At 45.8% G+C, this 21,797-nt stretch overlaps 1 protein-coding gene across 3 annotated transcripts in view; it reads right to left on the reverse strand.

Annotated features, from left to right (window-relative positions):
* The window catches only part of ICE1 (interactor of little elongation complex ELL subunit 1), a 56,015-nt gene that overhangs the window by 15,704 nt on the left and 18,514 nt on the right, over positions 1-21,797 (reverse strand). For 2 of the 3 annotated variants that reach the window (XM_045807989.2, XM_087867995.1), the window contains 8 exons: positions 21,030-21,067; positions 19,342-19,424; positions 19,109-19,148; positions 18,971-19,027; positions 11,932-12,018; positions 8,708-9,117; positions 1,807-6,609; positions 414-582 (listed from right to left, as the gene is read on the reverse strand). In XM_045807989.2, the coding sequence (XP_045663945.2) occupies positions 414-582; positions 1,807-6,609; positions 8,708-9,117; positions 11,932-12,018; positions 18,971-19,027; positions 19,109-19,148; positions 19,342-19,424; positions 21,030-21,067 (5,687 nt within the window). The other variant, XM_087867996.1, reaches the window with a different exon arrangement.

A 21,797-nucleotide genomic window follows, 5' to 3' on the forward strand; every position in this document is an offset into this window, starting at 1 on the left:
CTAGGCTCACTACTCCATTTTACAGGTCTGCCTTTGCCAGCCAGTGACACAGCAGCATGGTCTGTCACCGACTTTACAGTTATTCCCGTATCTCGTGTCACCTTTATCTGACGCCTCAGTAGCTGCGCCAGGAAGAGACAAACACGCAGTAACGAGACCCCCTCGATTACATACAGGTGCAAATGTATGTACCGATTTAAGCAAGTTTAAGTCACGTAAATTCTCCCACTGAAAACCAGGCATGGCTTGGTACACCTAAGGCTCTTCACGTTCTCTGGTAAATGCCCCAACATTAACACTATTTTGAAAGATAACCAGCAATCGCTTAGCTGCAAATACAGATCCAAGTGTAATAATGAGGTAAAAAAGCAGTAGTGGACTTCCACTACAGAAATGTCACCATCTACACGTACCTTCCTTAAGTAGGCTGTAGCAAAACAAGCGAGCTCTTTCCAAGTCTCCAAGTTGCCGACAAATACCCACATACACTCTGCACAGGGCATGAATGTAATTGCGCTCCATAGAGATCTTCTGAATTTTTAGTTCTGAGAGAATAGAGTGAAGCAAGCACTCTGCTAAATGCTGGATTGGAGGGAAAAAAAAAAAGAAAGAAAAGAAAATGTACACTGGTCTTTCTTTTGCCTACTAAAGAATAGCTAAAAGTTACAAAATTAAGTATCTATTAGGACCATAAAACATGCCCTGTATCGACCAGTAGAAAAGAGCAGTCACTGTGGCAAACCACCTGCTTTACTCAGCCCGCTGAGCCCCCTACCGCCCGCCCCCGCTCAGGTGTGGGGGGCAAGAGGCCCAAACCCGCAGGCTGCCTGCAGGTGTCAGAGGCCACGTCTGAGCACACCCACCCGCCTGCCGCCCCGGCCACCACGCCAACCAAGCACACTCCCTTGGTTTTGGCTAAAACGATTTGCACGTGTGCGTTAACCCACTTTAATTCTTCTCCCTTTCCCGTTTTCTGAATTCGGACGCGCCCTACACATTTATCCTGTTTAGGTCTTAAAAATACTGGGCATCGTTTTTCCTACTTAAGAAGGACATTAAATAATTGGATCCATTTGTTCATTTGAAAATAAATATCTTTTCAAAGTGACATGTACTACTCTCTATGCTTTCTGAAAGTAAGCAATCTAAGAAAAATACATACATATTTATACCATTATGACTCCAAGGATGTGCAGATAACCAAAAGAGCAGGATCCATGAGGCACTGGAAATAATCCACACAAGGTGTCGACATGGATACTTGGAAAATGTAACCCTGTAAGTCCTAATAAACAAGGTGTAGGAAGCTGCACAATGCTCCCACGTTTTAACTGCCCCTGTCCTGAAGCCAGGATCTGTTCCTCTTTCATTTGTGACAGACATTAAAGGAGGGGCGAGGGAACCCCATGCTCTCTCTCTGTTAGACGCTCAGACTCTAAATGTGTGTGTGCCATTCACGGAAAAGAAAGGCTCAGTTACAGGCGAATAATCTGATGCTTTGAGCCTTTAAACACGCCAGAATCGACAGGCAATAAATATGCAGCTGTAGTCCTGACAGATACTTCTGTTTCTTCAAAATTTTAAGGTATTTGATGAATACAAATGATCAAATCACCAGTGTCTTCTCACAACCCAGTGTACAAGATGCTGACTAGAAACAAAGTATAGGTCACCACGTCTATATGGATAACTGTCGATCTCTGAAATAGAAGTTCTGTTCAGGGTAATCTACCACTGCTGGGAGCAGACAGCCTGTCTCTGAGGACCTGCAATTCCTAATGCTCTTACAGAAAAGCGGCCACGTACCTTTTTGGTTGTGCTAAATTCATAAACAACCTCCTTCTCTTGATCTCTCATTACAGGCTTTTTGGAGATATTTCCCACATACACGTGACTCCGAATGACAGGTAAGAGATCAAAAGACGACTCTGCAATCTTCTTCAGTGCATCTGCTATGGCTTTGTCATGGGACTCCACAGTTTCTTTCGGGTTCGGAGGCAACTGTGAAACAGTACCGACGGTCAGAAGAGAACTTTCTGCCTCTGTCGTCTCACCTTCAGCCTGAGGGACGTTCCTCCGGAGGGCCTTACCGACTCCTTCTGTAGCGGCGCCCCCAGTTTCCGGTTCCGGGGACCCGCTGTCCAGCCGAAGTCTTTTGGCACTCCTCAGGGTAGATGCAGACAATGTCCTTTTCCCACCTGCATCCTGGCGAGCCCCCCCATCTCTGGACCTCTCTTGAGTGCAGTCACTCCCTGAGCTGCCCCCCGTCTTAACAAAGGCAGTGGACGTCGACGTGATTGCCTTGAATCCTGTTAGAGCGCTGACAGGCCCTGCTAAGCTCTTACAGTCTGCAGAAGGACCTCGAGTGAGCTGAATATTCCCTTTGAGGATGTTGAGGGTGCGGGCCCTGGCAGACAGCTCTGGGTACATGGTATCAAGGATTTTAACGGAATTCTCCTGGGGTCCAGCCACAGCCGTGTGGGCAGATGCCAAGGGCGGGAGGCGGCCAGGCACGGGGAGGGCATGCTTTGGGGTCGCAGCACAGAACTGCAAGGGTGATGACAATATCCTCTCGCCCGCCAGTGCAGTAGACGGGGACGGAGATGTACACAGGGGAGAGGGGCATCCCGGCTCTTCCGGCAAAGGAGACATCATAGGAGGCACTGGGATTTCACACAAGGGAGAAATCTGGCCAATAGGAGAGGTAGGTGAGGAGGGAGAGGAAGTTGCTATCAGAGGAGAAACTGGTTGCGAAGTCCTTGGAGGTGTAGCGACCAGAGGAGCGAGCAAGGGCGGCAGAGGGGGGCCCACCTCCTGCCGGATTTTACTCAGAGTATCAGAGCAATCCGTAGGAGTCGATGTGTCAGCATTGGCTAGAATGGTCTGAGTTTGATTTCTCTGCATTTTTGTGTTCTCTCTTTCCCCCGAAAATGACTGAGAGCCTTCACTCTGATTAGCTTCAACTTGGCTTGATGCCAAAGCCTTTGCTGGCTTGTTTGACTGATCTTTGTTTGAAATCTTTGATCGATTCTTATTTTTGCTGAAGGGCTCTAGTTTCGAGTTAAAATATGTGTGATCAGATGCAATGGTCTGAGACTCAAAGTTCTGATCATAGATTTCAGAACTAATCCTTACACTGGGCTTGACAGGTCTATTGCGCAAACGACTTTTATCGAAGTTGGTGCTCTGGCTACTGCTGGAAATTTCCTCTTGGGCACATGACAGGTTGCTGCCACACTGGAGCTCCTGAAATGGAGGGCCAGGGTGACCGGTCTCTGGGGACTTCTCCATGGAAGTAATGGAAATGAAGTCAGCTCGATCTGGGGAAACAGGGATGTCTTCAGGACTGTCACACAGTATGACCTGGTCCACATTTGGCATGAGAGCTACCCCATTTATGATGGTCCAGTGGTCCCCCTTTTCAATGACGAGATTCTGATCCTTATTGATGAGCACGTTTATGACTTCGGAGGTCACTGTTGATATCTGACACTGAAATGTCGTTTCTGTCCCCTCCTTGGCACTGCCCTCCGTGGTCTGCCCCACCACGGAGTCAGAGCACTGTGGGGAGGGCTCTGCCAGCTCTGAAAGGACCTGTGCCCCATCGCGGATTGGGCTGGTGACATCAGGGACACCTTTAGGACTGCATGGAGTGACCCTGTTACTTGATGTGCCGCTGGCGGAAGAATGGCCCTTGCTGGCCACGCTGGCTGTTGGAGGGGGCGTACCTGCAGGATGTGGTGGGAAGCCACTCGCCTCCTGAAATGGGATGTGCTCTAGGACAGGCTTAGTGGCCATGTTGTCATGCATATTTAAGAGCACTAAGCCACCAGTGTCTTTTCCAGGAGAGCTCTCACAGCTGGTCTGAAGTTCCTGTCCAATCCTGGTGAGTACCTCAGACAGCGTTTCCAAGGAACGCCGGGTAAGCTGACTCGTGCTCCTCAGAGGACCGTCATCTTCCTCAGATTCAACCCAATCGTCAGAGGTTTCAAGGGTTTCTTCTTCACAAAGCTGCTTTCTGTACTTTTCTCCTGATAGTTCACCTAGCTTTAAGTCTTTGTTCATTTCTTTATGTAGGGTTCCTTTGCTAGAACATTCTGAAACAGAGTCCCCTGAACTATAATCTCTTAACTGACAACTTTCAAGAAACATCACGACTTCTGATGTAGAAAGTCCGTCTATCTCAGAAAGAGTACTGATGTTGAAGTCCTGCAGTGCTGAGGTCAGACAGCCCACCTCTACGGAAGGCCTGGTCTCGGCTGCACCAGCACTGGGGACTCCTGAATCTTTCCTGGAGGCACGGGTGGCACTTTGCCATCTGTCCCCCATCGCGGCTTCAGGCTCACTGTCCCCCTCACTGCAGCTAGGTGCCTCACTCTCCTCCACCTCTGTGTCACCACCTCCTGCCTCCCGAATGCCTGTGTAGCAACACAGCGCCCCAGCAAGGCCACTCTGGGGGACAGCACGCGTCTCTTCATCTCTTCTGAGATTCGCCGACTGAAGAGCGGTCCCTGTAGGGCCTGGACCTTTAGGAGAAGCACCACCAGGAGTCTGAGATGGCCGCTCTAGAGACGTCTTCAGGCTTTGCCGGACACGAGGAGAGTCCTCTGGGACAGCCAGGGCCGCACCACCCGAAGTGCCTGCACCCCCACAGGGTACTTCATCAACAGGAAAACTTCTCGACACTGGCACTTCTGTGGCGGGAAGGAGTCGATCCACATCCAGCCCAGACGGGTCCAGACTGGAGCCATGAAGGAGCAGTGTCTGCTTCTGCACGGCTTCCTGTGCTGAGGCTTCCGTCACAACGTCCTGGTTTTGAACTGAGATGTTTTTAGAAGAGAAAGACAGTTTGCTATTTGTGGAACAATGAGAATTTCCTACTGGTACAGAACCACTTGGAAAACCGAAATCTAATTTTCTCCATGAGGCAGAAACCTGTGGCGAGGTCCCTTCAGTAGCAGCCGCCGCCGGGGCACTGCACGCCGTGTCCTCTCTTTCTCCGCCACGTCTGGCTCCTGAGGACGTGGGAGCAGCCCCAGGACCGGCATGTGCTGCTGCGACAGCAGGCTCAGCCCTCTGCTGCCGCCAGTGCTCCAGTCGGGTGCTCTGCGCCGTGTCGGGCCTGGCCTGCTTGGTGATCACGGACACTTGATTAGGCAACAGTGACGTAGCAGCCCTGAGCCCCACGGGGTGATTTTCTCTAGCAAGTTCAGGCTTGGATGCGGATCCTCTGCTTTCTAAGGATGGCGCTGCCTTTTGCACCTGATGGTTTGTTTTCTGTTCATGCTCTGACTTAGCTCTCAGCCTTTCTTCGCCACCTCTCCTTAACAGATCACTGTGGTGCCATGAAGGGCTTTTAACAAAACCAAATCCACTCTTGGTCAAGCCACACTGAGACTCTAGCAATGGTGTAGAATCCGCCCTAGTCAGGGGGGGCTCAGTTCTGGGGCCCTGACTTCCACACTGTGCCTCTTTCATAGCTTTTATAAATACTGACTGTGCAAGTGAACAGACTTTAGGCATGCCTTTCACAACGTTTGTGCACCCGACCTCACTGCTGCTCTGATTATTAAAATCTGATGCTCCCAACTCAGGGCTCAAAGCACACAAGCTATTCTCCAGATGGTTCTCTCCGGCAGGACACTCCACGGGCTCAGGCTGCAGACCTAGCATGTTCAAGGGTTCAGCTGATAACTTTTGTTCTGACTGATGCAGTTCCACAGGGGTCACTTTAGCAGGAATGTGTAGATCATGACCATACTTTAACCCAGAGGGAGACGGGGAGTCACTGCAGACAGATGATGCTCCCGAGGTAGAAGAGGAAGAAAGCCTGGCATCAATACCGAGCCCTGTGGCACCCAACGCATCACCGGCATCATCCTCCGGTTCCGGTGATTCTCCTGAAAGCAAACCTTGAACATCTCTCTCCTTTCTCAATACTCTACACATTCCCTGAAAGTGGTCAGAGATCGACAGATGGTCTGATTCAAGAGGGATTTCATTAGTTAGTGTCCACTTAGTAAACTGTGATTTGGGGGATCCTATCATTTTGGATAGCAGGGTTTTTCCTTCAGATTCCATGAGCTCACCGAACGGCCGCTTGCCGAGGGGAGAAGAACACATGTCAGGGTTCTGGAGGGCTACTCCCCTGCCCTGTGCCCGGCTGCCAGACGACGTCTCAACACACACATTTCTGATGGGCTCACGAAGCGTGTTCTCAGTCTGCACCGACTTATCCACCTCCCTAACGTCTCTCTGTCTTTGTGCCTCATCTAAAGTGCCTCTTCCCCTATCACTCGTGGATTCAGATGACACCATCCAGTGTTTCTCGCAAGCTAAGGAGCATGCGGCTGAAGGCTCTCTCAGTGTTGCTGTGAACGTCCCAAACCCAACAGCTGTCACTTCATTTACTTCCAATGTAGTCAGAGCTTGCGTAGCTTCGTGTGATTTGAGCTTTTCCTCCCAGGTACCACTACTTCCTTTACTTTTTCTGGATGAACCAAAATACTGTGATTCAGACGTCTCATCTTCTGAAACAGACTCAGCAGAATTTCTATGTTGGGACGACTCATTATCACTGGAATCTGTGTACTCTCCAAAGTAGTTTTCCTTAAAAATGAATGAGTTATTCTTATTAGTTAAGTATTAATTGAACTGACTAAACATACCTACCAATTAAATGCCTTAAAAAAGTGATTCTTATCATAAATACTAATCGAACTGACTAAAAACAACTATCAGTTGAATACATTCCTAAAGAATCCTTTAAAACACAGCTGAGGAAAGTGTAGTTGCCTGTCTGGAAGCTATTGGGGATAGGTAAGTGCACTCTGAGCACCCAGCTACCACCGTTTCCCTGACCTGTCTCCCCGAGTTCCCCACACTCCCACTGCTCACTCCTCCCACAACACACACAGCCTAGGATTAGGTCTATTCTCCAAAGGGCCAAACATTCCTACTCTCCAGCTCTTCCTCCTGTCTCCTCCTGTTTCCGGTATCCAGCTCTGGCTGCACAGCCCTGTCCCCTTGCTTGCAGGTCAGGGCTCTGCCGGCGTCCAGCTCCAGTGCAGCGGAACTGGCCAGCACTCTGGGGAACGTCTTGTGGGTATCTCGTGCCCACAGTTCCTCACGCCTTGGCTGCGTCTGGGATGCTGTTACCAAGCGGACAGGCTTTACCTCTTTCAACACTATGCACACTGACACTGCTCCTTCCCACACACCCGCTCTCCATCTCCGCTGCAGAAACCCTCCACAATCCCTGGGCGCCCCTGCTGTCTTGGCTGAACTGCCCCCATCACATGCCCACCAGAAGACCTGGTTCCTCAACCACTTGGCCGCCTTCTGAGCACCACGCCCATGGCTCTAAAATCCAACTGCACGCGTCCCCTTGGAAGTCCCATGCCAACCTCGTATCCACACCTAATACAGCACCCTCTCACCCAAGCAGGGCTGCTGCTGTTCTTTACTATTTTCCAGCATCCCTGCCTCCTCCACCTCCCTAACCACCACACTGAAAACCTTGCCAAATGCTGCTCATTCACCCTTGTAACGTTTCTCAAACCAGCCCCACCTCTTGAACCCCAGTGCTGCTACAGGGAGGGGATATCGAGAATGGTGGAAGCTGCTGATTCAGTGATTCCCCCCTCTATGCTCTTGCCTCTGTCCAGACTATCCCCACTCCCTACTCGATCACACAGTGGCTAACTGGAAACTTGCAGCTGAAAATCTATCATTAAGTCCACTTCTCAGGATCCACCAAGGACCTCCCACTGCCCTCATGATAAAACGGAAAGTCCTAAGGACACAGACAGCCTCTGCGGACCTGGTAAGCGGGAACGTTCTCTAGCACAAGCTCACCTTCAGTCCCATGACTCTGCACAAAGAGCTCCTCACCTGAAGCACCCCCGCCCTCTTGAACACTCAGCGGGGCCCTGTCTCCCTGGAGTATCCCTGCCCTCCCTGGCCTCCCTGCGGAGCCAGCCTCTTGCCTGGGTCCTTCCAGCAGGTGTGCCTCCCAGCCCGGCAGTCTCCACCACAGCGGTGCGATCGCCTGCTCCCTTTTCCACCCAACTGCCACCCAAGATCCAGCCAAGTGGTAACTACGGCCTATGTCACCTCCATGTTCCCAGGCCAAGCACAGTCCCTGAACAGAACAGACATACACTGCTTCCTGAAAAAAAGGGAGCGACTCAGAGCAATGCATTTGTCTACTCCTTAAGCCAAAAAGCATACAAATCTGCTTCATAAAGACTCATTTCCTAAGAATTTACAATAAACCATTCTGCAAACACACGAAAAGGAGATGAAGTCATCAAGCGGAAGCGGCGCATTTGGCAACACAGGTTAATGGGCATGCATGCTACATACATGGATCCCCCATCTCTGAAAAACCCCAGGCCCGCAAACACGCACTTAATCCGTTCACTGCATTAGGTGCCAGGCGGCAGAAGGAAGAACAATTAGACCACAGTCCTCGGGCAGGGGACTGCAAATCTGATTATGGATAAAGACACACAGAACGCAACTGTAAGTGAACATGTCATGTGATCCACACCGATCCAAAGAGTGCAGGCATGCCCTAGTCGATGCTCACATTCACCCCCAGTAACGTCTGGTCTGTCACTGAGCAGCACTCCCTAAGTATGGCTAACGTGGTAGGATGAACAACACGCCCACGTGATAACTCAAATGCCAAGTGCAAACTCACAGGAGCGAGCGAAGAAGGTAATGTGCTCAGGGGTGGTAGGGACACCAGAGGGGGTGACGGCACCGGAGACAACAGAGGAGGGGGAAGTCTGAAGAAGTCAACTGCAGCCTGGAGATCTTCATCGAAACAGTGATCACGATCAGAGAAGTCAGTACTGTCCTCATCATTCCTCAGCACTGGAAGTTCAGGATGCTGGCCCCCACTAGAAATGCGGTCATTACAGTGCGTGGTTCCACTGGGCCCCTCTCTCCCCACACGTCTACACGCAGAGAAGTCGCCCTCTATTTCCATGGAGAGTTCCGCCAGGCACGTCTGCACAGCTGCGGCTCTGAGTGGCCTGCCTCCCGCTGGAGGGGGCGCAACATCGTCCCTGGACTCTGTGGGTCCGGGGTTTTCTTTGGCAGGTTTCTCTGTGGGAGAAAAAAAGTAAATACTAAACATCTGTAACATCAAGAAAAGTTAAAAAAATTATCCTAACTGTTCAAAACGCTTACTTTATTGAAGAAACCGAAATAAGGAGAAACATTTTTTAAACGGCACCCGATCCCTTCCTACAGATTATCCTGCAAGACCTGAACACATTTCATGTAAGTGCACTTCCCTCACAACAAGCAGGACAAAGAGGCAGGCGGGCGGGTGGAAGTGATGCCCTGTGGCCCACGGGCAGCAGGGCGCATGGGTGCAAAGGTATCATGGTGGTGGGAACGGGTCTGGATGGCATGCTCCCTCTCTCAGTAACTATCTTTCCACACAACCAGCAGCATTCGGAGACACAGCTTTGTGCAGAGGATGACAGGGAACACAATTTCCTCTGTCTGAAAAACAATAAAAAATCAGCCGACATCAAGCCTACCCAATAACCATATTTGTACAATGCTGCAGTTAAGGGACTCGATCAGGTCACGAACATACTTTGTATTACAGTGCAATAGGAAAGTTACTGTAAAAACACAGTGGTTTGGGGGTCTTGATTTTGGTGAACTGCAGTGGTACTAATTATCAGTGAAGATGTCTGTGTCCCGGGAAATAACTGGAAATAACCATTTGTCATAAATGAAAGCTATAAAAAATATATTTTACATAAGGACTCAAGGCTCCCTAGAGAAGTGACTGACTACAGGGCTGGGGAGGGAAAAATACAAATCGGCCCTGAAACATCTTGCAGAGTCAGAAAGGAGTTCTCACAACAGGCTGGGGTATGCCTCAAGGGCCCAGGAGCCAACCTGAAAATAGTCCCAATAGCCGAAGCTGAAGCAATTTGAACGATGAAATAAATACTGGTAGTTATGAATTATAATGCAGAGAATAAAGAATTCCAATTAATTAATGCAGAAGGAACGAGAGAAATAGGAAATCACTATAGACTAAACAGTAACTGTGGCGTGCAGGCTTCGGCTGTGGAGGCTAAAATCGGCAGGCTAGAGTGGGAGAGAAAGACTATTTGCAGAGTATCCACGTGTCTCCCTCAAGATAATTCACAGTAATATAATGCTGGAGAAGCCTGGCAGACACCATTTTAACAAGTGGCCCCACTGTCACCCTGTGTCATCCATCCCCCCATCCCCTCCCCGGGACGAGGTCAGAGCGCCGAGGAACCACGAGGACACCACCGTGGAACTCTTGCTGTAAAGAGAGTCTTCGCCTAACATGAGGAAACAGCACACAAGCCAAAACGGACAGGTTTCCTCCGAAATGATGGCTCCTCTCTGAGAGTGGCAAAGCCATGAGACAAAGCAACCCAGCTGAACCAGCAGACTGGGGGCTGGAAGGTGGAGGGCTGCTAGGTGCGACGTGGGCTCCAGGGACTGACACGTTCCCAGAGACATCCATGTGAGCTTTCAGTTCGCTAACAGTCTTGCACCAAAGGTTAAATTCAGGGGAATCTGGATGCGGACTCTAAGGGAATTCTCTGCACTATTTTTGTAGATTTTCTCACATAAAAACAAAAAATTAAAAAAAAAAAAAAAGAGTACGTTTTAAGATTGAAGATTCCAAAGACTCCATGTTTCCCTTTCTACTTGAAAAAGTTAACACTAAGCAGCACACTTACCCTTCAAAATAGTTTGGTTTTAAATAAAAACACCAAATTATTAAATGGAGAGCCCTTTTCATAACATCTTGAACAACATGCAATCAGTGCTTATAATAAACCACGACTACTTCCCGCTGAAGCCGACCGAGAAGAGCCCCAGGCCGCTTCTGCCTCAACAGATGAAGACACGGACCGCGGACCACAGCGGCGGGCTCACAAGACGCAGGCGCCACCTGCCTGGATCAGCTGTGCCGCCACGCAGCACGCGACAATCCACGTCACAGCACCCCATCCCACGGGCCTCTCTTCACCTCACAAAACCTCACGAGCTCTGAGTCAACCACAAATGAGAATCAGCAACTTGTCTGGTAACATTTTTTGGAGGGAAATCTGCCTTCAGAAGCCTGAGAGAGAAAAACTAGGTACACATCTCTACAGATTTAGATCCTCAATGATCTGTGAACTCACGGCAGCTAATCATAAGAAACCAGTAAAATGGGGGGAAAAAGTTAAGTAAGGAGCTCTTTAATCTTATGCATGACAGCTAACTTCCCCCATCCACTGTGGGATGACTAATACCTATTTCCAAATCTTAAATCCTGAGTAGGGTGTAACTGAGAACACGGCAGGAGGCCTCCACAGCTGCCTGCAGATCAAGACAGCCCACAGGCGAAGTCAAATCCGAAAACTAGCGGTGGTGCTGCAGAGAATCATCTGACGTGACAGCATGAAAGGAAACTTCTTATCGGACAACAGCAGTGTTCTCAAGCAGACTGTGAACGTACAGGAGATCAGCCGCTAACAGTTCAACCAAAGGAACTGGTTACAGGAAAAGGAAATTCAGTGAGGCTGCTACTGGATGGATGACACTCGTGAAGTGATTCAGAAAGCACCATGCCGCCCCAGTCCTCTGCATGTTCCTGCCATACACGCTGCACTCTGTGTCCTCCCAGCTTCTCCGCGTGTCCTCGGAGGAGAGCCGCTAGTACCAAAATAAAAGCTGAATGCACTTACTGAGACTAGAAGCCACGCTGAAGGGAAAGGAGCCCTGTAACTCAAAGTACCCATTCCGGTTTATTTCACTCTTTCAATGTCAGATTCAGGAGACAGTAAAAGCTGAAGGCATACAATGCCCACGGTAAACATTTCTACTTTCATGCATGAAATGTACTTTTGGAAGTTTCTCTCTCACCTGTGATACTTCGGTTGCCTTCACCAGGTAGTCTGTGTGTTGTGTTTATGCAGAGCCAGAGTTCCTTCAGAAGCAGCTTTACTTTTCCTGTGAAAAAGAGTGCAGTATTAAAGACATGTCATTCGGCTCAATCTACAAAAGGCCAAAACACACTCCGGGGAAAGCAGGACTTCTTAAGGGCTGGGGAAACAGCTAGGCACTGAGACTTCTTCCCCAAATCCAACCACTGTGCGTAATTGGCTAAGCTATGGAAGGCCTGCAATGCTCCAGCTGAATGCTGAAGACAGGCTTGTTTTTTATCCAGGGGTGAGGGGAATGGGAGGGCACATGACTCAAAAGATCAAATCTACCTGCTGGTAAAGGTCTTTATCCCCTTTTTGTATGAATGGACCAAATACACATCCTTGGCACTTTCTATAGAAGATGGTAAGAGACGAGGGACAGAAGCACAGATATAATGACCGATGTGAGAGATGTTGGCTCTACGTTTACTACCAACAACAGCAGAGAAGCACCCTCAGTGACATGAGGGTGTCAGAACACCCATCAGAACTGACCATGCTGGGTATACTGTGTGACTCATGATCTCATGCGAGTTCAAGCCCAATGCTGGATGTAGAGATCACTTTAAAATTAAAAAAGAGAGAGGAAAAAAAAAAAAAAAAGAATTGGCCTAGCTGTAACTAACCCGGGGGTTTTGTGTATAATAGAAAATTCTTCATTAGTCTCAAGGGTTAACAGGGTGTAAGACAAAAATGTGTGTGTATAAACACATGGAAAGGAAGAGATTATCACACGAATGAGCAGACACACAGAGAAGCACATGCTTTTAGAAGGGAAGTGAGAGCCTTGGAATTTTTATAAATTTTCAAAAGGGTCAGGATTCCTACAACAGTTAAGAACCATTGGTTCAAGCTGAAAGGTCCCCATTTCTACAGATTTAGATCCTCAATGATCTGTGAATTCAGATCATTTTAACTATGGCAGGCCTAATGAAAGTCATATAACGTTAAGAATATGACACTATGGTTTTAAAGCAAGTTTAACATTAGTATGTACATACATTTCCAAAAAACTGCCAGAACAAAAAATATTCACAAAAATTGAAATATGAACAGCTTGTGGTCAAATCTGCATAGAAACACCAACCGCACTAATAAAAATTCAACTAAAAATAAGCTTTAAGTATTAGGTAATTTCAGGCTACCTCTGTTATAGTTACCTTAAAGTTCTTAAATTAGCCTGAAGCATTTATTGAAAATACTGAAATCTTTAATCCAGTTCTAGAGAAGATAAAAGGCCTACCTTTTAACCCAAAATATCTATAATATAAAAACTCACAAATTTTGAAATAAGTCAGCCCTATATAAGCTGGCAAACTACATCACTCCATAAAGAGCATTGTCCCCAGAAGAGGGGACCAGAATAAGTGTTAAGGACAGAGTAACAGGCACACTTAAGGAGTTTCACATTCCCAACCTCTCTGGAGCCCAATCAACTTCTGGCTGTCACTGTGTATGAGGCACATCCACTCTTTGAGTTCCAAAATTCTGTGATCAAGTAACTTATCTACATTGTGATTTAACCTACCCAAAAGCCTGCTTCCAAATACTGTAATCCCCTGTGCTTAAATGACCTGACCAGGATCCCTGCTTATTACGTATACCCAAAGCAGCAAACAAGGAACCTTAAAAAAAAAGAGAAAAAGTTACTTTTCTATTCCTATGGAGGTTACTAAACAGAGCGATGCCTATGCTAACTGAGCACTCGTTCACTACTCCTAATCTGACAAATCAGAACAGAACTATCCATTCCCAGTAGAGCAGAAAAACAAAACAAAACCAAAGCCCACTGTGGCTTCATTACTTAGCTGTAAGGAGAAAAGCTCATTACGTCGAATTGCGCACCTTCCCCCAATCCCGTACATTCCTGCCTGTATCAAATCTAAGGCGTCCGTGAGTGTCTCTGTACTTGTCTGCTTCGCTGACTTGCCAGGCGTCACAGGAACACCATGCTTTCACCAAGATACCGTCACAATTGTGTTTGTTACAATATGTGTGGCCATGAGCCTTGATCAGGTTTTTCCTTTTCAAAAACTTGATCATTCCAAATATCTATCCTATCCTGATAAGCTTTCACCATCTGCTTGTCCTTTCCCATCTACAACCTCAGTGAGATGTAAGACTGGATCTTTAGAAATACATCTGGGGAAACCTCACGTCTTTACACCGTTGAGCCTTTGATCCAGTACCAACGTTCACTTACATGTTCTGGTCTTTCACGCTCTTCCGTGGCTTTGCGGGCTTCCTCAGAGGCCTGGCACACTGCTTTTAGGTTTTCTCTTCCTAGACATGACGGTCCTGTCACCCTAACTGGTGTTTCTCATTCCATCCCTGCTCTGATAGGTTGAGGACGGCGCACTCCGCGTGCTCATGGGATGTATCACCACTCTGCCAAACTCCCGTTCGGTCTTCCAGCTCAGTCTACCTAGACAGCCTCATCACTTGAAATCATGACAATTCTGACTCTTGTTAGTATTTACAGCCCCTGCTCTTCCGTGTTGGCTCTGCTGCACGGCGCGGGGCCCCTAGTGCACACAGAACAGAGGTAACAAAACGCACACGTGTCTGCTTCTGGCGGGAATGACTAGGCTCTTCAGCTTTCACCTTTCTCAATTTCAAAATGTGTTTCTCAATTGTTACCTCACCGAGTACCTTTTCATGAGGAATGGATGCTGAACTGAGATGATCACATCTTTCTTCTCGTAACCAGTGGTTGTGGTCTTCCTGAGATAAATCCTCAAATCATGCTATGTCTGTATTCTCTATTAGTATGAGACTGGAGTTCTCAAAATTGCATTTGGCATTTTGCAGCTGTGTTCCTCAGTGACCGCGTGTGTGCTCATGTCAGTCTTAGCTGGCTCTGGTACAGGGCTGTTTGAGTCCAAGACAACGACATGAAAAGCAGTCGGTATTTTTCTAAGTTCTCCGACAAACAAAATAACTACTAATAAAGACATAGTTTTATTCACTGAAGCCTTTACAGAGCTCACTTGTAAGTCCTGCGGGTCTTGTATGGCATCAGATCTTAACTGTTCTCTTAAAGTTTCTTCCGCATTATTTTTCTGTTCAGGTTTGCAGCAACTATCCAAATCAATCTGAGCATGTTTTCCTTGAAAACGCTTCATTTCGCAAGCATGATTCAATCTGAATATAAATGTGTGAATTCAGAAATGCTCTCACTGCAGCTTTTTTGTAGCTTTCTCTGTCGAGAGGCTTTTGTGTGGCTGTTCCTTCCTTTCTTGATCAGACTTGCGGAGGAGCTGTTGGTTTCAACAGCCCTGCAGAGATCCAGCTGTTTGTTTTACTAGGCCCAAATCAACAATGCTTTGGTTCCTATTTCATTAACTTAGATTTTCTTCTTCATCAACTCCTTCTTTCCATTTCCCTCAGTTTCTGCTGCATTTTCCTACTTTCCTGTCATTCAGTTTCTGTACTTCTTGCTTTCTAAAATAATCATGGAAGATCACTCATCCCTGTGAACACGAGACTGGCAATATCTCAGAGATTTTAATACCGGCCTACGGTTATTTATTTCAGTTTTTATGTTCTCTGCTACCCAAGAGGAGCTGGTTTGTGTGAATGCATGCTCACTTACCAGACAAGTTTGGAAAGTTGTGGGGTTTGGAGGGGGAGGGAGAGTTTTATTAATATCTTTTTTCTTTTTTTTTAAGATTTTATTTGTTTATTGGACAGAGAGAGACACAGCGAGAGAGGGAACACCAGCAGGGGGAGAGGGAGAAGCAGGCTTCCCACCGATCCCAGGACTCTGGGATCATGATCTGAGCCGAAGGCAGCCGCTTAACGACTGAGCCATCCAGGTGCCCCTTTATTAATATCTTATTAAGTATCAGTTTTATAATATTATCTCATACTAGGCTGGAGTTTCTGTTGTCCAGCAAATAGCATTCATATGTTTAAAAGTATTTTGAAGAATTCTACGTTTGTGGTTTAAAGGTTAGATGTAAATCATCCTGAAACCACAAATCCAATTCCACCTATTTTGTGTGCTTTTACAAATGACGGTCTCTGAGAAACACAGTAAAGCCTCTCATGGAAACAGGTGACTATTCCCTCCAGAATTTCCAGGCATTTTACTGCAGAGTTTCGTGTTCTCAGTCTATGATAGCAACATCTTCTTGATGAATTGTACCTTTAAGAAACCTGGATATTCCCTTTTAATCCACGTACACTCACTTCTAAGCTTGAATTACTTTTTGCCTGGTTACTGCTTTCAAGTTAGCATTTGCTTGAAATTTCTCTGTCTCTCTATATTCAATCTTTTCCACTTCATTTGATTTTAAAAGATACTTCCTACTAACATGCCAGAAATAAAGATCGTACACAAAAATCACGCTCAACACCTGAAAAAGCATTTCCAATATAAATATTACATGTGTGTCCCACTCTGAGATGTGTCCTTCAATTATTTCTTGCTGACTTCTCTCCTTAGGGCTCTGGCCTCCCCTCGGAGAGGTCCAGGTGGGTGACCACTGTGACATCTAAAATCTTGTTTCCCATACTTGAGAACCCCACTGGTTCAATTTCATGGCAGCAGCCAATTATCTAAGGACATGAACTCTACTCTTAACATTTTCTTCCCTCCAGTTCGTGATTTAATACCGTTTCTTCGGGTTTTTCTCCTTGGTGCCTTTCTTCCCCATGACTGCTGCTTCTCAGTTTTAGATGGAAGTTGAGGCAGGTCATCTTTGAGAGCCAGCGTATACTTCTTCAGCCTACATTCCTCTGGCAATACATGAAGGTTCTCACTTCATGGACCTAGGGGACCCTGCCTTCGGAGGGAAGGGATGCAGAGTGAAGCAGTTACAAGGATTTACACGAAGAAGAGAAGTATCTCATTTTCTGCGAACAGGAGTGGCTATCCTTCAAAGTAGGCGTAATTACCCAATTTTCTGGTTTTCTTATATCCACACCCACTCAGAGTGCCTCCTATGTCGTAAATGACACTTGACAGAACTTTGGGCCACAACGTGTGGACAAATGCCAAACGCTGTTTCTGAAACCAGAAGGTTACTCATGTCCTGCTCCGTCTCCCACTCCCTATGCCTCTGATCTGAAGAAACACAGGGCTTCTACAATCAAACTTGCTTTTTGAGGCCTATTTTCTCTGTAATTTTAGGTTTCACCACCAACTGATACCATCTGCTTTACATTTTCCTCCATGGTAGTAAACCTTTTAACTCTAAAGAAGAGTTTTGTTTTGTTTTGTTTTTTAATTTTCTGCCATCTCTAATGGAATTTAGAAGGAAGGAAAGGCAAATGTGACATTCTGGAGGCCTTTCAAAAAGATAATTCACCAAATTATCTGAGTCAACCCAATATACTTTCTAACTTGTGAATTTCTTTCAGAAGTACAGATGAGCCTTGAACTTTGACTCCCTTAAAACCTAACTAACAGCCTAGTGTTAATCAGAAGCTTTCCTGATAACACAACAGGCAATAACACGTACTTTATACATTATATGCTTAATATACTACATTCTTACAATGAAGTAAACTAGAAGAAAGAAAACTGTTAAAAAACCATAAAGAAGAGAAAATACGTTCACAGTACTGCACTGTATTTATAGAAATAAAACCTACATAGAAGTGGATATGCGTGCAATTCAAACCAGTGTTGCTGAAGGGTCAACAGTATTATGAGAGAAAAGTGTTAAAGATATACTTAGCAATTAGGAATTAAATCCCCCAAGGTCCACAAGTAAATAATTAACAGATTCCTAAAGACTTCATGTATTTACCTGGAAGAAGCAAAATGTACAGCAGACAACACTCACCCTCACGATGAGGGGAGATAAAACAATGCAGGGATAGACAGCAATTCCGAGGACTCAGTGGGAGGGTTCAGTTTTAAACAGCAAGGCTTGAGAACAGTCAAATTCTAAAACAAACCCGTCAGTCCAAAAGAGAAGATGACGAAAGCAGCAGCTGACCACTGGCTGGGAGAACCAAGCCCGGGGAGCCCTCCACTTCTCTGAGCAGCACCTACGACTCAAACCCTGGTTTTCCACACAGAAGGGGAGGACAAAGAGGTTGAAGCACCTGGACCTATGCAGCAGCGACACTGGGAACCGGCAAACCAGTGCCCAGGAAACTGAAAGGTGTTAACTATTAAAGCCTCAAGCCCAGGAAAAGGTGATCTTGGACGAAGAGACAGGGTAAAGGAGGCTTCTAAAGACACGCTATATCCTTGTAGAAACAATGGAAGTGGTTTTAGTAATCTCCACTTGGAGGAAAAATAACACATCAGTGACATAACAACACCGTTATTAACTTATCATTTTAATTCCATCTCAAGAAAGTGTGAGATAAGTAGAGCAAAAATCCATAATCTCCTTTTTAAAAATGAAGAATGAAACAAAGAGAAGTAAATGGCCAAGATCACACAGCTAATAAAGAGAAATATTAAAGCAAACACTTCAATTTCTCAGCATCCAGTGTTGTATCTTCTGGCCTACAAGATAACACACTGCATGACAAAATGAACACTGAAAAGTTTGTGACTCCCTTTGTTCCACAACTACTGTCTTCCTTCTGCTTACAACGCTTGGCCTTCCCTCCAAAAATACACTGGAGGGCTTTGATTCCAGTTTTTCTGTCTTCACAATTTTTATATATTTGGCACCTAAGAAATTTTATAAGTTAACTTGAAAAACTGTAACCTAATATAAAACTACATTTATTTATTGAAAAGTATGGAAATTATACCATGGACTAGTTTTCCTTTTCCAAACAATATTGCTTTTTGACTCTTTCATTCACCAAATTATCTGATCAGACAGCAAGGTGATAATACATGCAACAGATCTGATGAAGACATAAAATGGGATATGCCTTCTCTAACTCGAACACCTGCTAAACCCGAGAAGTTCTGCAATTACAGGTAAGAGCAAAAAGCAACCTCCCAGGTCACTGAAAGTAATGCACAGAAATTAGTAAGAAGTCTGTAATATACTCACTTTTATCTATGCTTCCGTAAGAATCACTTGAAATTTGTGTTCCAATATGTCTCAACTCTAAAACCACGGCGAAAAATACAGTTAATAAAGAATACTGCATGTCAAAACAGAATTTTCAAGCAGTAAGTGAATACTCACCCTTTTCATTTTTTTGTTTAGAAAATTCATCGAGCCGTTCCTGTGGAAAGAAAGTGCTGACAGTGTAAGGGGCAGGGAGGGCAGGCATCCCACACCCGGTGTGAGGGGGGCAGCCCAGCGGCACCGTGGACCGATTCCCCCAGGGCAGCCCCGTTCCTGATTCCCACATGACGAGGACACTATGGAGCCCTGAGGCCATGAATGTCACCTGGGTGCACGCTATTATCTATTACCTGTGTCTTCTTAAATTCCTTTTCAAGTATTTTCTTCTCATTCCTCAGTTGCTTGAAGTCCTGCGTTTGCTTGACAGCAGCCTCTTTAAAAAGCACAGTGAACAAGAGACACAATAATTATGTACCGACTTCACAGCTACCACTAATGAAATACTCAAAATATCATCTACTGAGAGCTTTTCTCATTTCATAAAACTTTGAAACAAATTTTGTAAAAAGTTACTGCTCCTTCAGCACTTCCTCAGTTAGGGATAAACGCAGGAATGCGGTTTGTTTAAACTGTTATCTATAAAACCACAGACTTGGCAGAGGCCCCAAGACACCTTTGCGATCCCAGCCGCGCCAGCCCACGCACCCTGGTCAGGCAAGAACCCGGCACACCTGACCTTCTGTGAAGGAGGGGCACCGCTCCCTCCTGCTCTTCGGCAACAAGCAGCATTCATGTTTCAGAGATTCTATAGCTGTGGTTTCATCTCGGAAGATAGTTAATACCATCCTCTGTACTGGGGAGGAGGGACAATCTTCTCCACACTTATTATGTTGTTACTTCTTCCTGGAATTCCCATCAACAAGCTAATAGTTCTAGCGCTAATACCTTTGTTCTAGATCTACTTTTAGGGTATAAACAATACCTGGATCTTCAGCAAATACTTCAATCTGGCTTTTGGTTCTGAAGCACATGGTCCAAATATATTATTAAGAATCTAACCAGCATTAACTTTACCTGAGTATGTTCATACACAATTGCCATGAAAACTAAAATTCCATAAAACACTACAGTAACAATCCTTTCCTGACTCCTCTAACGAGCCTGAGTATTTCCTTACCTGATTATTACGCAACATCCCTTACTAGGGGAAAATATTTCTGTCACATGGGAAATAAAGGCTACACTTCTCTTCAAAGGAAATCTGCCCTAAAAGCTGTACATAGTCTGAAATGCACAGGCATCTCAGATCTCTTTAAAACATTTCCTTAGATAGACACTTATCTTCACACACCAGCAAGAGAAAGCCATACTTAAAAAGAACACAGTGATGTCATACTTACTGCCATATTGTCAGTGTTTGTGCAAAAACCGAATCAGAGGAAAAACTGTTACCAAAATATTTGCAGAGTTTAAATCTAAAGACCTGGCCTCAATCTAGGTAAATTTACGGCTGGAAGTACTTTCAGCAAGTTCTCTTCTATATGCCCCAATCCAGCTAAATGTAAATTCTTACTTCACACTCTACATGAGAAACGGCCCGCGCTCGGAGGCAAAGCACCGTCCGCGTGTCATCACTACCTAAAAACACCAAGGTTCCTGGTACTAAAAGTAGTAACCTTTTCTCTCTACTAACCACTTATTTTAGGAAAAAAATGAGAAAGCCCCATAATATTCAACTTTCAAAATTAAATCCTTTTACTGATTGCTGCTTTTTAAGGTACAAATATGGATTGCCATTATTTTGAGTGCACAACACTTCAAAGATTTGCCACATGCCATTCTCCTATTCCTATCCAAGAACTGAGAGGAGTACTCAAACTTCTCCTTAACAGTGCCCTTAGCATGGTCATTCGGGGTGCGCCCTCGAAAACACCAGATGACCAGGCTACCGATCAAGTCCTACAACTCTGTACGGTCACTAACGATCTGTGTAAAGACCAGTGACTTCCATTAGCTAGACAACAATAGTGCCAATTACCTTCCAGCTTCTTCACCTTGGCTTCTAGTTTCTTCTTCCTAATAAGACAATTTCAAAAATTAATATAGTAAAAAAAAAAAAAGAAAAAAGAAAAGTATACACACGCACACACAATTTGTGGCACATTTTTTTTAAATTACTAAAATTTATATAACAAAGAAATGTCGGTCATGATGATCATTGTGTATCAACCACTGAAATCATCAGCAACTGTCCTAAAGAAAGAGTAAACTAAGAGAGAACAGTATGGTATTTAGTGTATAATATTTCTAGAATGAAATCTGTATTTTTCTGACATACCACGTCTGGGAGTATCCCTGAGCCACAATGGCCTCATGTCCAGACCAAGCTGATGAACCCCGGTGGCTTCCTAGGACCAGTGCAGCAACCACACGGGCAATGTTACTTCTGGGAGCATGCGTGGTGGCTGTGCTCACAATTCCATCTCACAGGAGGGTAGAGGCTGGAGAGCTGCACCAGTTTTCAGATAGATTTTTGGCTCAGAGCAGGCAGGTAACTCTGAGAAAGTCTCTGAGGTACCATTACATCACACATACACTAGACTACTGTGTGTAGCTCACAAGATCTGTGAATCACGTGATTATCATCACTTGGGTGCTTTCGAACAGCTCTTTTCATTAATGGTAACAAAGACGCCCATTCCACAGGGGACCTGTTAAAGTCCCAGTGCAGAGGAAGAAGCTGACCATCATGGCTGAAAATACACAGACCACGCACATGTACAGACATAAACACTTCTATGGAGTT

This window comes from Ursus americanus, chromosome 15 (assembly GCF_024610735.1).
Source record: "Ursus americanus isolate L20-20 chromosome 15, mUrsAme1.1.p, whole genome shotgun sequence".
Taxonomy (NCBI): Eukaryota; Metazoa; Chordata; class Mammalia; order Carnivora; family Ursidae; genus Ursus; species Ursus americanus.